At 41.7% G+C, this 19,108-nt stretch overlaps 1 protein-coding gene across 5 annotated transcripts in view; it reads right to left on the bottom strand.

The window, feature by feature from the left end:
• malt1 (MALT paracaspase 1) overlaps window positions 1–19,108 on the bottom strand; it is a 136,264-nt gene that overhangs the window by 56,953 nt on the left and 60,203 nt on the right. For all 5 annotated transcript variants that reach the window (XM_043679132.1, XM_043678783.1, XM_043679045.1 and 2 more), the window contains 2 exons: window positions 17,510–17,634; window positions 15,060–15,207 (listed from right to left, as the gene is read on the bottom strand). In XM_043679132.1, the coding sequence (XP_043535067.1) occupies window positions 15,060–15,207; window positions 17,510–17,634 (273 nt within the window). The remainder of the gene's footprint in view (window positions 1–15,059; window positions 15,208–17,509; window positions 17,635–19,108) is intronic.

Here is a 19,108-nt window from a genome sequence, read left to right as displayed (position 1 = left end):
GCTTGTCATTATTGTTCTAAACCAGTTAGAACCTTCTACACGCTATCAAATCTTCCCTCAATCTCTTTTGCTCTGGAGGGAACAAACCCAGCTTCTCAGGTTAGAGAACTTTGTGGTTATCCCACTGGCAGATCTTAATGCTGGGCATCATTTGGATGCCACAGCTTGGTGCACCCTGGTTCTGGTAAAAAGTAGTGGCTGGTTAGTGGGGTGGGGGCACAATGATCAGAAAGTAAGAAGGCTGTTTGGTTGCAAGAAGAGAAAATTTCCAGTCAAATGAAGGCTCCAGCCATATACTGTTTTTCTGACATCAGGATTAATTTAGTCATTTTGGCAGGTCCTTACCAATATGGAATTGAGGTTCATAATTTATATTATAATGTCCAAACTTGACCAAAAATGTATTCTTTGTTCCCTTTGTTTGTTGGCTTAATGTTTAGTTTGCATTGCAAAATGAAGCACAAAACAGTTAACTCTTTTCGACCAGGAATCATGAGATGAAGCCACAGAGGTCATCACTACAAACCCCAAAACCTTCACTGACTGAAAACCTAATATATATTTCCTCAGAACTTCACTGACATTTTTCTTTGCATCATTTTTTTTTTAGATATTTACAGTACACAGTCAAGCTACTAGAAATTTTCTTCACCAAACCATCACAAGCAAATGCAAATAATTTCTCATACTGCATGAGGTTACCACAAAGGACACTCCTCCTCAACCTCTCCCCTCGTGTGAGGTGTGGTGATCCTCAGGTCAAACCGCCAAGAACAACTTCTTCCCCACTGTTACCAGACTTATGAATGGACCTTTCTTATATATTGGAGTTGCTCTTCCTCTGCTCCATCTCTGTAGCTGTACTATATTCTGCATTCTGTGTTGATCTTCCGTAATTACACCGGCACCACTCCCCACGTCTTCCTCCGCTACATTGATGACTGCAATGGCGCCACCTCGTGCTCCCGCGAGGAGGTTGAGCAATTCATCAACTTCACCAACACATTCCACCCTGACCTTAAATTTAACTGGACCATCTCTGACACCTCCCTCCCCCTCCTGGACCTCTCCATCTCCATCAGTGACGACAGACTTGACACTGACATTCCCTTCCCACGTGGTTAAAGATGCCCTCCAACGCATCTCATCCACATCCCGCACCTCCGCCCTCAGACCCCACCCCTCCAACCGTAACAAGGACAGAACGCCCCTGGTGCTCACCTTCCACCCTACAAACCTCCGCATAAACCAAATCATCCGCCGACATTTCCGTCACCTCCAAACAGACCCCACCATCAGGGATATATTTCCCTCCCCACCCCTTTCCGCCTTCCGCAAAGACCGTTCCCTCCGTGACTACCTGGTCAGGTCCATGTGCCCCTACAACCCACCCTCCCATCCTGGTACTTTCCTCTGCCACCACAGGAACTGTAAAACCTGCACCCACACCTCCTCCCTCACCTCTATCCAAGCCCCTAAAGGAGCCTTCCACATCCAAAGTTTTATTTGCACATCCACTAATATCATTTATTGTATCCGTTGCTCCCGATGCGGTCTCCTCTACAATGGGGAGACTGGGCGCTTCCTAGCAAAGCACTTTAGGGAACATCTCCGGGACACCCGCATCAATCAACCACACCGCCCCGTGGCCCAACATTTCAACTCCCCCTCCCACTCTGCCGAGGACATGGAGGTCCTGGGCCTCCTTCACCGCCACTCCCTCACCACCAGACGCCTGGAGGAAGAATGCCTCATCTTCTTCCTCGGAACACTTCAACCTCAGGGCATCAACAGTTTCCTCATTTCCCCTTCCCCTACCTCATCCTAGTTCTAAACTTCCAGCTCAGCACTGTCTCCATGACTTGTCCTACCTGCCTATCTCCTTTTCCACCTATCCACTCCACCCTCTCCTCCCTGACCTATCACCTTCAACCCCCACTCACCCATTGTACTCTATGCTACTTTCTCCCCACCCCCACCCTCCTCTAGCTTATCTCTTCACGCTTCAGGCTCACTGCCTTTATTCCTGATGAAGGGCTTTTGCCCGAAACGTCGATTTCGAAGCTCCTTGGATGCTGCCTGAACTGCTGTGCTCTTCCAGCACCACTGATCCAGAATCTGCTTTCCAGCATCTACAGTCATTGTTTTTACCTCTATTCTGTTCTAATACCCTGGTGTAATTATGTAAGGTACGATTTGTCTGGATAGCATGTAAAACCATACTTTTCACTATTTCTCAGTTTATGTTACAGAAATAAATCAAATCAAAACAAAACCAGGCATCTCTCTTTAACGAGAGAGCTGTCGTTTGGTAAGATTATGGTGACTTTACAGGTAAATGCAATAACATGTCTGAAATGATTTTCAGTAATTTATGTTTTGAGTTTGCTTCAGGGTGGCTGAGAAAATGGTCACAAACCATCAAAAGATCAAAAGAATAGGCTGTGGTCTGGGATAATGACTTTTATCGATAGCAGGGAAGTGGACTGAGATGGTCAATTTGAAAGTTGAAGACTTTGGCTTAAAACAAAACAGTCCACAGTTAGTCATAGGTAAAAAAACTTCAGTCTCAAAAACAACCCCCTGTTGAACTAATCATTCTGAAGTCAGTGCCACCTAGCTGTGGGTATTGGGGCAGATTTAGTACTATACAGTTTACAGTAAGTGACCTTTAGTTTGGGTTTGTGTTAAGAAAAAAAGCAACTTGAATTATTTGGAATTTTAAGAATGTAGAGAAAATGAATATTGCACTGTGTTGTATAATGTTCATTCATCAATAGAAACAGAACATCGTTGAACTAAAGCCCACATTTTTTATTGCTAGATATACACAGTCCATTCCATGCTCGTCAGATATATTTCTTTTGCTCATGTTCTTCATTCTTTACAAATAAGCAAAAACAAGGCAAGACGACCTAACTATCTCTGTTTGGAATGTTTTTTATATCAATTGTCAGGATATGTTCGCTTGGAATACTTTGTCCAAGTTGAAATTCATGTACTTCAAATTTACAGTGTTTTTAGTATCCTTAAATGTGCCAGAGCAATTGACAGAAGTGAAGATGCAGCAGGACCTGGACAATATCCAAGTTTGAGCTGATAAATGGTGCCACAGTAACCAACTGATGACCATCTTCAACAAGCGTGAATCTAGCTGTCACTTCTTGACTCTCCATGGCATAATTATTATTGAGTCCCCATTATCACACCCTGGGGGTTACCATTGACCAGAAACTGAACTGTAGCAACAAGAGCAGGTCAGAGATTGGGAGTGCTTTGGGGAGTGACTTGTTTCCTGTTTTCCCATTGCCTATCACTTATTTACAAGTCAAGATAGGAGTGTGACAGAATACTCCCACTTGCCTTGATGAATGCAGTTCTAGTACCATTCACTTGGAAATATATCACCATTCTTTCACAGTCACTGGGACAAAATTCTGGAACTCCCTCCCTAACCCCTTTGTGGGTGTCCCTACACTTCTGCAGACCCACTCTTGGCTCTGCTTCCCATTTCTTCTTCCTATTTCCAGAAGTACTCTTGCACACAGCTGAATGGTTCTTCCTAACACCAAATCACTATGACATTTTTTTTATTATTAATGGTTGGCAGTAAATCCCCCTGGATATGTATACATAATGCCCAGTAAGGGTAAAGCAAACCACTAAAAGATGATAGGAGGTAGGGAGAGCAGAAAGGGGCTAAATCAAAATGGAATTGAAGGGGGGAAATAAAGTACTCCAGGTCCTGTAGCTCCCTGGCTCTGTCTTTTAAAAATTAAATCAACCTGCTCAGAGATGTTCTCACACACCTCCGGAGAATGCAGGACTTGGACCCAGGCCTCCTGGCTCAGAGATAGGAACACTACTACTGCACTACAGGAGCCCTAAGAATCAAAGTCTCAGCTGGAGGCCAGCAACATTAGCCAGTATGAGGACCAGACCCATGACCATGGCATTATAAGCACCATGCTCTAATCATCTGAGCTAATTAATCATGACTCCGCTAGTTTTTTTTCTCATATCCGGAAGTGCTCTTACACACAACCGAACAGCTTTTCCACCTCCAAGTCATTGTGTTTTTTTTTGTTTCAAACTATTAACCATCACCAGCAAATCATCCATGCAGTCAATTAGAAATTCACATGCAAAGCCCATGAAGGGCAATGCAAACCATTAAGGTGAGGTACGGGTAAGGACGGCAGGAAGGGGCTATATAAAAATGGAGTGCGGGAAATAAAGCACTGTATCCTCCACGGTGCCCACCTCTCCGTAAAAGCATTGAGAGCATTAATAGACACGCATACTCCTCCAATGACATCTGGGCATGAACACAACCATGGACGAACTCTGCTTTTCTTTTGTGTCCATTCCTATAATTTGAAGTGCTATAACGCAGAACTGAGTGACCTTCCCACCACCAAAATCACCATGTCTTGTCTTTTGTATTTTTTTCCTTTTAACTACGAACAGTAATCACCTGAGTAGCCAATTCAATATTTACACACAAAAGCACATTAAGGGCAATGCAAACCATCAAAGGTAAGAGTGGGTAGGGCACAAGGGAAGGGGCTAAATAAAAATGGACTCAGAAAAGGAAATAAAGCACTGTATCCCCTATGGTGCCCACCTTCTTCTAAAGGCATCGAGAGCATTGATGATACCACACATTCCTTCACCAATGACACCCAGGCACGAACATAACCACAGAGGTGTCTGCTTTATTAAGGGCTTAGGTAATGAGTTCCAGCTGGGTAGGCTGGTTACCCAGGGAACTCATACCCAACAAACTCTACAAGTGATTTCCCCATGGACCTTGCGGGGGTTATCACACCCACAATCTATGATCAAATACAACAAACTAATCTCTAAGCAGCAGTGAAAGGAACTAGGTAGCTGGCAAAACATATGGGAAAAGTTGTAGGTTGTGAGGAAGCTTTTGTAAGAGAGTTAATACAGAGGTAGCAGGTTGTGGGGAGTCTCTCCATGAGCAGGTGAAATGCAACTCCACAAATACTTCCTAATCCTGAAGATTTCCAGCAATTTTTGTTTAATTTTTATAAACTCATCTTCCTGATTGGTCAGCAGGTCAGGCAGCATCCGAAGACCAGGTGAATTGAAGTTTTGGGCAAGAGCTCTTCATCAGCCCTTCTAGATGAAGGGTTGTTGCCTGAAACGTTGATTGTCCTGCTCCTTAGATGCTGCCTGCCCTGCTGTGCTTTCTTAGCTCTACACCTTTGACTCTGATCTCCAGCATCTGCAGTCCTCACTTTCCCCTTGCTGAATGGTCACCCTACTGATTTGTTCCCTTCTTTCCCAGTCCCCTTTATAGGAAAATAAAAGGAAAAGAAAATCTTTGGCAAAAAGTATGGAAGAGCTGATTATTATTTAAATAGTGAAAGACTGCAGCAACATGCAACAGAAGGATCTGGGGATCTAAAACTCTTGCATATAAATTCAACAGGTCCATTCCAAAGGATATGGAATTTTGGCCTTTGTTTTAAAGGGAATAGAGAATAAAACTACAAAGGTCTTGCTAAAACTATGCAATGTACCAGTAAAGTCACAGCTGGAGTACGGTGAACAGTTTTGGTCCCTTTGTCTCAGGAAAGAATACTAGTATCGGAGGCAGTGCAAAGCAGTTTCACTAGATTACTCCCGGGCATGGTTAGATTTTATCAGACCAGGTTGAGTGGTTGGGTCGGTACTCATTGGAGTTTAGAAGAATGAAAGATGAACTTATTGAAACTTTATTGAAGGATTTATTTTTATCTTGCCTTCTTGAAAGATTCTTAGGGGGGACTTGGCAGAGTAGATGCTGCGAGGATCAGAGAGCATCATGCCAGTGTAAGGGATCGTCCATTTAAGACAGAGATGAGGAGGAATTGCTTCCATCAGAGGCTAGTGAATCCATGGAATTCTTTACCATAGGGGGCTGTCAAGGCAGGGTCAGTAATTATATTCAAGGCTAAGATAAATTGAGTTTTAATCAGTAAGGGAATTAAGGGCATGGGGAAAAGGTAGGAAAGCAGATGAGAATTATCAGCCGTAATCATGTTGAATGGTGAAGCAGACTCCTTGGGCTGAAACTCATTGCCTACAGTTCAGCCTTCAACACTATTATCCCCTCGAGACTGATTACTAAACTTACTGATCTCAGACTAAGCCCCACTCTCTGCAACTGGATCCTCAGTTTCCTGACCCACAGGCCACAATCAGTAAAGATTGGGGACAATATTTTATCCTCACTAACACTCAACACTGAAGCCCCCCCAGGGGTGCATACTCAGCGCCCATTACTCACTGTATACCCATGGCTGCATCGCCAAATACCAGACTAATGCCATTTACAAAACACCAACATGATCAGTCAAATCTCAGATGGCGACAAAACAGACTACAGATGGGAGGTGGAAGACCTGGAAAAATGGTGCACTGAGAACAATCTAGCTCTCAATGCCAGTAAAACCAAGGAACTCATTATTGACTTTTGGCAGGATGTTACTCATGCTCCCCCACACATTAACAGCACAGAGGTGGAATGAGTGAGAGTATCAAGCTCTTGGGAGTGGTCATCCACAACAAGTTTTCTTGGACTCTTCATGTGGATGCACTGGTTGCAAAGATCCAACAATGCCTCTTCTTCCTCAGGCAGCTGAGGAAATTTGGCATGACGGCAAATACCCTTGACAACATTCATAGGTGAGCCATCGAGAGCATTCTGTCTGGATGTATCACTACCTGATATGGCAACTGTACCATTCAAGATTGGAGACGGTTATAGAGAGTGGTGAACTTAGCCCAGACAATCACAAAGGCCAGCCTCCCATCTGCTATATTGTTCGCAAGACAAAGCTTTCACTGTGCCTCGGCACACATGTAATAAATTCAATCAATTCATAAGGGAGGCAACAGCTTAGTGGCATTATTGTTTTACTATTCATCCAAACACCCAGAAATTCCCAGTTCTCAGAACTCAAGTTCAAATCTCACCATGGTAAATGCTGAAATTTGAGTTCAACAAAAAAATCTAGAATTGTGAACCATGAAACAATTGTTAGGAAAAATCTACTGATGTCTTTAGGGAAGGATTTTATCTGTTCTGGTCTAAATCTGACCTCAGACCCACAATGTCAACTTCCCTTTGGACAATTAGGGGTGGGAAATAAGTGCTGGCCTAGCCAGTGATGGCCATATCCCATGAATGAATAACAAAATGATTAACACAATATATGTCTGTCCCTGCATTTTATGGTTTCTTCTCACCTTGCTGTTCTTGCCCCTCTTTAGATCATCACTGTGACTGATTCTTAACGGTCTTCTGGAATGGTCCTGAAAGCCACTTTGTTCAAGGGCAAATGTTAGGGATGGGCAATAAGTGTTGCCCTTGGCAGCAGCATCTCTCCCCCCCACTCCACGTCCCCCACAACCCACGACAGAATAAAGATGTTCATTTTTCCTCTGCTTCCTTTAAGAACACATAAAAAAAGCACACAGCAGTAGGCCACATGGCCCCTCAAACTGCTCCTTCTAACATCCTAATTTTTAACTTCACTTCCTTTGGTACCTGAATGCCACCAGAAGAAACAGCACTTCTTGTTATTGCTATAGATTCAAAGTATTTGATTCTAATGGTAAAAATTTAAAGAATTTATCCATTATCACAGTGGAGAAGCTTCCTAATCAAGACGTATTTTACAGGAAAGTATACGCAGCTGGCAATGTTCCCAAAAATCTTCATCTTAGTTTCCGTCACCTGACATAGCTCGCATTTAAACAACAATTTCTCCTTTGCATAACTGTATTAGTCATAGCCATAATACCATTTTCTGCATCTAATAGAAAAGAGGAAGTATAATTTGAATTACTACTACTTTTCAACAACTTTTCTGTAGCTTTTTACCATAAGAAGCACAGAACCTTTCCTTTCTGCTAAGTGTAAAATGCATTTTGTGACTTTAGAAAATGGCATGACCTTAAAATCCACCCTAATAATCTGCATAATTAATGTATGCACATTAGTATAATATAAAATAACCAGCAATTAATACTTTGAGAGATATTGAAGCTTCTATTTGTGATTCCCTTTGTGGTCAACTAGTTGAAGCTTTGCGCCCTCGTAGAGAACATTAAAAGTTTGTTTTAGAAAATCTACCTAAAATTGTGAAGTTGTGATTAACAAGATGTGTATATGTTGTCAATGTCCACAAACATGCTTAGACCAGTGTGTATAGGGTACAATTTTGAAATTTGCAGGGGACATGAAATTTGGAAGTGGAGTAAACAGTGAGGAAGATAGAAAATTTCTTCAAGAGGATATAAACAAGGTAACGAATGGGTGACACATAACAGTAACATAGAAAAGTGTGAGGTGACATAGTGTGGTACAAAGGCTAAACAGAGATAATACACACAAATGGTCCAAATTTACAATGCGTGCATTTATTGTTTTCAGCATGGAGAGTGAGGGCTGGAGTGTTTATGCCCAATTCTTTGAAATGTGACAAGACAGGTTAGGAAAACAATTAATGTGGGATTGTAGGCTTTATAAATTGAGGCACAGAGCACACAAAACAGTTAGGCTTATAATCACAATGAAACCAACTATTTTGACTCCAGCCAGAATTTCTGGGAAGAACTTTCCCTGGTCAGGATAGTGCACAGTGGAAAGATTTTCTTTCGAATCATACAAAACATATTCCAACACCTTCCTGCTTTCTTCCACCTTCCCCAAAGCATTCTGCAAGGCACTGGTGGAAAGGCAATGGTAGCTACTTGGCAAAAGTGGACAGATCACTTGTCTGGAACACAGCAGCTTAGAGAAGGCAAGTTATTTGCCACTAGTCAACAAGACTTGCAGGTCTTGGTGGTGGGTATGGGGGGGGGGGTATGTGGCATCCTTTTGTCAGAGTTTGTGATGATAGCAGCATTTAAAGGAGGGTGATATTAATAACGGTAACCACAATACCTCAAGCAGCTCTTGGAGGAGACTTCTGTCAACTTTGCATCTTCTTTCGGTTTCCTCAGAAGTAGCTCCTCTAAGTGTGATGATCTAATCTCTGTGCAGCCATTGTAAGAGAGCCCTTTAAAACCACAGAGCTGACTTAAGATCCTGACTCATCAACTTGCCTGCCATCCCTAATTGGACAGCAATTCTGGTGGTGGGTTCCTAATTGGATACCTTCAACTAGAAGGCCCACTACTCATGTCTTTGAATGTGTCAAAACAGTAAAGCAATTAACAAAATACATGGGATCTTTGGCTCTATAAATAGACGCACATAATACAGAAACCTTGTTGTTGATGTAAGAAATTAGACAGTGAGAACTAAGGCTCCTTAAACGACACTTTGTTAACCAACAACCACTATCATTTAGAAGGACAATAGAAGCAGAAACTTGGGAATGCCACCACCTGCAAGTTCTCCTCCAAGCCACTCACCAGTTTGACTTGGAAATATATTGCCATCCTTTCAGTAGCACTGGGTCAAAATCTGGGAACTCCCTCCCGAAAAGTATGATGGTTTTATCTACATGAAATGGCCTTCAGTAATACAAAATGTCAGCACATCACCACCTTCTCAAGGGCATTTAGTATGCTTGCCTTTATTGGTCAGTGCATGGAGTAAAGAAGTTGGGAGGTCATGCTGCAGCTGTACAGGAAGGACGTTGGTTAGGCCACTTTCGGAACACTACGTGAATTCTGGTCTCCCTGTTACAGTAAGGATGCTGTGAAACATGAACGGGTTCAGAAAAGATTTACAAAGATGTTGCAAGAGTTGGAGGGTTCGAGCTATAGGGAGAGTTGTATAGGCTGGGGCTATTTTTCCTGGAGCATTGGAGACTAAGGGATGACCTTACCGAGGTTTATAAAATCATGAGGGACATGAATAGATTAGATTACTTACATTTACATAGGGTGAACAGTCAAAGCCATTTCCCCAGGGTAGGAAGGTCAAAAAACTAAAGGGCATAGGTTTAAGGTGAAAGAGGAAAGATTTAAAAAGGGACCTAAAGAGGCAACTTTTTCATGCAGAGGGCGGTGAGTGTGTAGAATGAAATGCCAAAGGAAGTAGTAGAAGCTGGTACAATTCCAACATTTAAAAATGTATCTGGATGGGTATATAAAGAGCAAGGGTTTAGAGGCATATGGGCCAAATACTGGCAAATGGATTAGATTTTTCTCGGGTATATGGTCAGCATGGATGAGTTAGACCAAAGGGTCTGTTTCTGTGCTATACATCTCTATGACTCTATGACAAGTACGGATGGTCAATAAATGCTGACTCAACCAGCAATGTCCTTATCCTATGAGTGAAAAATTAAAAGCATAAAGTTAACCAGCTTAGAGATGTTTAGAGAGCAGAAAAAGATTCTTTTTAAACGTAGTTTCAGATGTAAAGCTATTTTTTGGCAAAAGGAGACTATCTTGCTGATGAAGTCACTAAAATGTTGGATCTTCTGGTAGAATATATCGCGAGTAGTGGTACTGGACCACATCCATCAAGAGATATAAAATTTCAATCTCTGATATGCATTAGATTCACTAAATGGAACTCAACAGCATTGGATGGATGGTCATAGGGCTCCAGGAATTGGAGGGTGAGAGTTCTAGGTTAGTTGAGAAGCAACCCTGGCTGGAATTGCAAGCTTGTCGATGTCAGGGAGTTCCATATAAATTACAAGCAGAGAAAGGCCAACCCGTTCCTTAAGCCTGATTTGCCATTCAATAAGATCTGATTATTCCGCACTTCTGCCCACTCCCAAATACCTTTTTTTTTCTTGTTCAGTACAATTTTTTTGACTAGGCAGAAGTGGGTACTGCAGATGCTGGAGATTAGAGTGGCGATGGAAAATTGTAGCAGGTCAGGCAGCATCCAAGGTGCAGGAAAATCAACATTTCAGGCAAAAGCCCTTCATCAGGACAACTGAACAACCAGGAACTCTACAGGCAACCTCCGGCCGATCCAACCAAACAGCACACCCGTGAACTAAACACATTGATCAGGACTTTGGATCCAGTCTTTCAGAGTTCCCGACGCGCCCTCATCCCACGTACTTCTCGCGTGGGCAACTTCTACTGCCTTCCAAAGATAAACAAAGCCAACACACCAGGATGTCCCATCGTATCAGGCAATGGGACCCTGTGAGAATCTCTCCGGCTATGTTGAAGGCATCTTGAAACCCATTGTACAGGAGTAAGTTATAAGCTGTTCATATTTTATCAGACCTGTCTCACTGTATTTCAATGGAATTACTTTGGAATGGAGTGGACAGTTCTGAATATTTATTGCTTCAATAAATGTTTCCTGCAGTCAGTTCTTTTTGCATCCTCCATTCTCTTTTCTTCTCCTGTAAACTTTGGCACTTGTCAGGACGGGCTTCATATTAACAATCGCTTGTTATTTAGCCTAAATGACACTGAAGCCTAGAAATCAGCCCACACAGCCACCATTTTCTGACCACTAAACAGGTACCAATACACCAAAAGTAAGGGAAGTTGTGAGTATTAAAGAAGATCTGAACAGAGTTCTTGACTGCCTTTTGACAAATACATCACATTTAACTTCCTTTAACTATGTAATTTCTTAAGAAAACAGCTATATGCATTTAAACTCCCACTTCATAGACTTCAATAAGCACTTAATGCAGTCAACCAAACAGAATTGACAGTCACCTCATTATGGTAATTACACTGGAATGCTGGAGGTTGAGGGGCAACCCTATAGAAGTTTATAAGATTGTGAATGGCATGGATAGAGTGGAAAGTATGAGGTTTTCTTCCCCAGAGTGGAGGGATGAATTACTCAGGGACACAGGTTCAAGGTACAAGAGGGGACGTTTAAAAGAGATGTGCAAAGGATAATAAACAAAGAACAATGCAGCACAAGAACAGGCCCGTTGGCCTTTCAAGCCTGCACTGACTCATTTTGTCCTTCCATATTAAAACTCTTCACTTACAGGATCCATATTCCTCTATTCCCTTCCTATTCATGCATTCGTCCAGTTGCTTCTTAAATGCTGTTGATGTGAGAAAGTGAGGACTGCAGATGCTGGAGATCAGTGTCGAAAGGTTTTGCACTGGAAAAGCACAGCAGATCAGGCAGCATCTGAGGAGCAGGAGAGTCGAAGTTTCAGGCATAAGCACTTCAGGAATGTGGGAAGATGGGAAGCTGGGCTGAGAGATAAATAGGAGGGTGGGGATGGGGGTGGGGTTGGGGAAGGTAACCGGGAAGACGATAAGCCTTATGGAGGGAGAAGGTGGAGGAGGCTTTTCCAGCACCACAATTTTCGATTGTTATTTCCAGCATCTGCAGTCCTCACTTTCTCTCAGTCGCTATAACCTTACTGTGAAGCCTCTTCCAAGGATGCCCACCTTGAGGACGTTCTCCTCCTCCCTCCACAAGACCTTTCATTTTTCCAGCTACCTTCCCTCCACCACCCTCCCATTTATCTCTCAGCTCCCTTCTCCACGTCCACCTTCCTGATGAAGGGCTTATGCCCGAAATGTTGACTCTCCAATTCCTGGGATGCTGCCTGACCTGTTGCACTTTTCCTGCACCACATTTTTTGACGATTGCTGTTATTGTGTCTTCCACCACCACCTCCAGCAGTGCATTCCAGGTACTTACCATCCTTTGCATATCTCTTTAAAACTTCCCCTCTCACACTTTGAACCTGTGTCCCCTCGTAACTGATCCCTCCACCCTGGAAAAAGTCACATACTTTCCAGCCTACCCATGCCATTCACAATCTTATAAACTTCTACCAGGTTGCCCCTCAACCTCCTGAATTCCAGCAAAAACAAACCCAGTCTGTCCAACCTTTCTTCATAGCTAAACACCCACCCCCACCCCCACACCCACAGCAGACAATATTCTGGAAAACCTTTTCTGTACCATCTCCAAAGCATCCACCTCCTCCTGATAGTGTGGTTAACAGAACTGTACACAATATCCCAAGTGTGGCCAAGTTCTATAAAAGCTGCCGGTTGTGAAATCAGTGATGCAGCACAAACCCTATTACATAAGCCTCAGCATTGTGGTCATTCTGCATTTGTCATCATGGTACATCTCTCTGGCACGGCACAGCACAGCCAAATCTGGTCTGTTATTTATTCAATGGTCATGAACTTGCAGTTTTCAGCAAGGACATTAAAGCAAGAGAGAATTGGAATTGCAGTTACATCACTAAGCTAGTAATCCACATTCCCAGCTTAATCTTCTGGGTTCAAATAATGAATTCATTAAAATCTGGAATATAAAAGAAGTCACAGTAATGGTGATCATTAAACAATCAAAGATTGGGGTAAAACATTCATTGGTTCATGACTGTTCTTTAGGAAAAGAAATTTACAATCTTTGTCTGGTGTGGCCTACAAGTCCACAATAATCCATTTGACTTTTAACTGCTTTCAAGTGTAATTAAGGACAGGCAACAAATACTGCATTTTCCAAATACACTCACATCCCATGTGTTGTGAAGTTGATTCTTTTTAATACCTTTTTGAGTTTGAAAGGATTATGGAAAATGAAATCTATTTCAAAATTCCATGCAGATCTGGATAGCTTCAAAATAAGTCGTTGGTAAGCCTTCAATCAGTAAAAACCTTCAATAAAAGGAATAAAGCAAGTCTTCTTGGATATCAAGCAACTTGTGATAATTGATTATATTGCTGGTGACCCTTGCTAGGGGCATTTGAACAGTGCTTTGGGCTTGGAGAATATTTGGATTCAGAACTTTTTGGACAGAAGTCAACTAAAGAATAAGCAACTTCCCGGATCAGCTCTCCTTTTCTGAAATACCTTTGGCTGTGAGATCAGGGTGAAACATGATCGTTCTTCTCTAAGAGTGATTGAAGGAACTTCTCATTATTTGACTCTGTGCAAGCTGAGTTTGCCAAGATTCCACAGGCAACTGTGTGTGATTTGTGACTTGACCACACAAGCAATATCATCAGATCAACAGAATTTGCAACCTTATCTTTATCTATTCTATTCTTTTGGCCTTCAAAAGTAACCACTATTAGTTAGAATGTTTTGGAAGTGAATGTTTGGACAGAGAAATCTGTTTGACTTTCCTTTCATTTAAGGGTTGTTTGTGTATATATAGTTACATGTTTTGTATTATATAGAGGGGTAAACATTTATATATTCATATACAAGCTGTGTGTTAACGAATTTTGCATCTTAATTGAATGAGTTTTGTTTTGTAATAAATCAATAATAATCCAGTGATGGATCTTTTCAACCTAAGTCTACTACAGAGCAAGTAGACAATGCTGGAATCTGTACAAAAATATTTTTATTTTAATTCTGACCCTATGGAGTAATAATTGTTGAGAGTGTGGTGCTGGAAAAGCACAGCAGCCAGGCAGCATCTGAGGAGCAGGAGCATCAATGTTTCGGGCATGAGCCCTTCATAGGTAATCATGCTGAGCTGCTGTGCCTTCTCAGCACCACACTCTTGACTCTGATCTCAAGAAATGGTAGACCTCATTTTTCTCTGAAATGACAGACTTCTTCCATCTCTGTCATAATATATGAACAAATGTATGGGTTTCCTCCAGGTGCTCTGGTTTCTTCCTACAGTCCAAAAATGTGTAGGTTAGGTGAATTGGCCATGCTAAAAAAATTGCCCATAGTATTCAGGGATGTGTAGGTTAAGTGCATTAGCCGGAGGAATATAAAGTAATGGGGTAGGGGAATGGGTCTGGGTGGGGTACTCTTTGGAGAGTTGGTGTGGACTTGTTGGGCCAAATGGCCTGGTTCCACTCTGTAGGCATTCTGTGATTCTGACATATTAAAGGAAGAGATCACAATGAAGACCGAAAACCTGTTTTGATTGCTTTTTCCCCATCTCACAGCAAGTTGTTGCCCTAGCTTAGGTAATCTTACAAAGCTGAGGCTTTCCTGTCCAGTATGTCTTGTTTCTACACTGCCACTGCACTTAATTTGAGTCAGCAGGGAAACTTTCAATCCTGTCAATTATCATATTTGGAGCATAGAACAAAGACTGATGATCATGTTACAGAATATATTTACAACAGACATTATAACTTACCACAGACAGCACTGAAATTATAAACTTCAAGTTGCACCCAGAGACTAAATTCAAAAAAGCAGCCACTGTTCACTCTGCAGATGTACCACCCGGTATCATTTACAGAAACTGGATTAATCACAAGCTCTGGGGTATTGCCATTTGGAATCTGTGTCAAAGAACAGAAAAAAATTCATCCAATTCCAAAAATATCTATCAACTTTTACAGATATTCAATTGATTGCATCACGTCCATCACCATCCATTCACTCACTTCTCATTATATGATAGTTAAGATGTTTGCATGTTTTGGATTTTATTTAGTGTTACATATTCTTCTTGCTAAACAGTGGGATAGATGAGAATATAGCATGTCATGTGCGTATTGAGGTTTCTTTACATTGCAATGAGTCATGGAGGCAGTGCAAAGAAGGGTCTGAAGACCATAAAACCATAGACAGTGGAGCAGAACTGGCCGATTGTGTCCATTCAATGAAATCATGACTGAACTAAGAATTAAAAAATCCACTTTCGGGCCATTTTCCCATAACACTCAACTCCGTTAGACAGATTTCTAATTCTATCTCAGACATGAATATACTTAATGACCCAGCCTCTAAATATCTCTGTGGTAAAGTATTCCACAGATTCACAACACTCATGAGAAATTCCACCTTATCTCGGTCTTAAATGGGTGACTCCTTTCTCTGAGATTACTCCTTCTTGTCCTAGATTCTCCCACAAGGGGAAACAAACTGTCCACATTAATGCTATTGTGTCCCTTAAGAATCTAACATATTTCAATTAGATCACCTCCCATTCTCCCAGAACCCAGTGAGTACAGACTTAACCCACTCAGTCTTTTCTCAAAGGAAAATGCCTTCAAAGCTGGGATAAACCTAGTCAACTGGATTGCCACCAAAGCCAGTATTTTCTTTTCCCTTAGATAAAAGGACCAAAACTCTTCACAGTTGTCCAGCTGTGTTCTGACCAGGCCTTATACAATTTTAGCAAGTTCTTCTGATTTTTATTTTCCATTCCCTTTGAACTAAAGGCCATTTGCCTTCCCTATTAGCCCTTGAACTTGGATACTAGCTTTTAATGATTCAAACAAGAGGCCTCCAAAGTTCCTCTGTACAGCAGCTTTCTACATTTATTCACCAGTTAAATAATATTCAGTTCTTCAATTCTTCCTAGCAAAGTGCATGACCTCCTATTTTCCCACATTATATTCCATCTACACAGTTAACTGGTCTTTATCCCTCACTATACTCTTTGTATCATCCTTACCACTTGTCTTCCCATCTCTATTTCCTGTCACCTGCAAACTCGGTGATACTTCGGCCATCCAAGTTATGAATATATATTGTAAATAATTGAGTACTGATTCCTGTGGCACACCACTAGTTGCTGTTTGCCACCCTGAAAATACTTCCTATCTCTAATTGCCTATGAGAAGGTGGTGTGAGCAGCCATCACGAACCATTGCAATTCATCCAGTGCAGACTGTTAGACAGTGCGAATAGGAAGGCAATTCCAGGATTTGGATGCAGCAACAGTAAAAGAACAGCAATATAGTTTCAAGGCAGGCTGGTGTAGGTGGCTTGGCTACTGTACCTTTGTGAAGTAGAGAATGAATGTTTACAATTGACGGATGGCAAGACAGTCAAGTAAAAACTTTGAAATGTATGGGGTCAAGCTTAGAGTTTTGTGATAGCTGCCGTTATCCAGGCAAGTGCAGAAGATCCTATCACACTTTGACTTGTGCCTAGTAGATAATGGAGGACAGACTTTGGGACTCAGGCTTACTTGCCTCGGAATTCTCAACCTCTGACTTGCTTTGTAACCATCAATTTATACGGCTAGTCTACTTCAATTCCTGGTCAATGGTAACTTCTAGGATATTGGTTGTGGGGCATTCAGTGATGGTAAAGCCATTAGATGTTAAGGGAAGATGGTTAGATTCCCTCAAGTTACAGATATTGTTACCTGGCACTTGTTTAGCACCATTGTTATTTGCCACTTATCAATCCAAGCCTGAATGTTGTCCAGGTCTTGCTGCGTATGGACAGGGACCTCATCAATATCTGAAAAGTTGCAAATGGTATTCAATCTTCAGCAAACATTATCCCCTACTTCTGACCTTTTGATGGAGCGAGGATCATTGATGAAGGACTGAAGATGGTTGGGCTATGACTAATATCCTGGGGAACTCCTACATAGATGGCCAAGGACTGAGATGATTTGCAACTAACAACCAGGTATGCTAGGATGGTTCTAACCAGTTTTCCTCTGATTCCCATTGACTACAATTTCACCACAGCTATACCAATGCAACACTTGGTCAAATGTCATGATGTCACTTTTAGTCATTGTTATATCCTCCTCTTGCATTCAGCTATTTTGAAAAAAAAATGAAGTTGAATTAAATTGAATGATGCAACTACTGGGAAGACTATTCTGTCCATTACCTCTACATCCTTTCGAAACCACTGATATTCAACATTCGGATGCCCTGCAGCTTGGCAAAAGAGTCTCACTGCCTGGCCAGCCAGTACAGCCTGGGAAACAGGCTGGATGAGTATCTTCAATGAAGCTGAAATAAAAAGACATCATAAATGAAAGAAAACTATCATTAAAAATGTACTAGAACACTAATTAGACAAAGTAACCTGTTTCCTAAATTAAGATTTTTGCACTACTGAGACACTTATCCATGCTCACACCAAAAGATTTGAAGTTACTTCTGAAGCAGCATTAATGGGCTTTCATTCTTGTAATCATTCCTGACAGTTTACTTATATTAATTGAATTTTTTTCTGCGCCTTTACTTTCTTGTACTATTGATGTAAATCATAGACTCTGAAGTAATAAATACACAGAACAGATGTATAATTGCTAAATGAATGGCAATAGCGAAAACGTAATAAGGAGACCACATATTCCCTGGAAATTAATTGCAAACTGGGATGTTGGAACAGAGAGATCTGGAATACATTTACAGTGATCAAAAGAAGTAGCTGTGCAGGTTAATAAATATATGAAATAAGCTTGAAAATCCACTGGGGTTCATTTACATAAGGATAAATTGAAAAGTAATAAAGGTTACATTAGAACTGTACAGAACTTTGGTTGGACTACAACTGGAGCCCAGGGAAGCATTCTGATCTCTATATTATAGAAATGGATCTAAAAGTACCTAAGAATTATTAGAATGATATCAGAATTGAGATGCTATATCTATTAACAAAGAGTGAACGGACTGGGGCTCTTTTCTCTAGATACAGAAGACTGAAGGGTGACTGATTATAAAAAAAAATTTGGTAAGGTAGTCAGAGAAAAGATACTTCCACCCACGTGTATAACATCAGAGCCAGGGGCCTCAAATGTAAGGTAATCAGTGGAAAAATGCCTAAACTCTGCAACACTTAGAATGTGGAACTCACGATGACAGGAAGTGGTTAAGGTGAACAGCAGAGGAAGGAAAAACATGACAGTGAAATGAAAAGAAGGATGCGGTTAGATGAAAAAAATGGGGCTAAATGAAAAAGAACATAAGAAGTGTCATGTGAAGCATAAACACCAGCATGAATTTATGGACCAAATGGCCTGATTCAGTGCTGTAAACACTGGCAAGTTAACAGTGTTTTGGTCGGGTTGAATAAGGGCAGGGCCTTTACAGCACAGCTTGTGGTCCAAGAGGAGTGGGCGTACTTTCTACAAGCCCAATCTATTACTCAGTAACCACAATCCAGTTGCTCCCAGGAGCCCTTTATGCTTCCCCAGACCAAGAACCATTTCTTCACATCCCCCCAATAATATCTGCCCGCTTACCCTCCCCCATCAACTCCTCCAAGCCAGGCCCACAACTTGACCTTCCACAAGCATAGAGCATAGCACTGGCATAGAGTCATAGAGATGTACAGCATGGAAACAGACTCTTCGGTCCAACCTGTCCATGCCGACCAGATATCCCAACACAATCTAGTCCCACCTGCCAGCACCCGGTCCATATCCCTCCAAACCCTTCCTATTCATATACCCATCCAAATGCCTCTTAAATGTTGCAA

This window comes from Chiloscyllium plagiosum, chromosome 1 (assembly GCF_004010195.1).
Source record: "Chiloscyllium plagiosum isolate BGI_BamShark_2017 chromosome 1, ASM401019v2, whole genome shotgun sequence".
Taxonomy (NCBI): Eukaryota; Metazoa; Chordata; class Chondrichthyes; order Orectolobiformes; family Hemiscylliidae; genus Chiloscyllium; species Chiloscyllium plagiosum.
The sequence above is the reverse complement of the archived record's forward strand: the minus strand, read 5'-3'. Positions and strand labels throughout refer to the sequence as shown.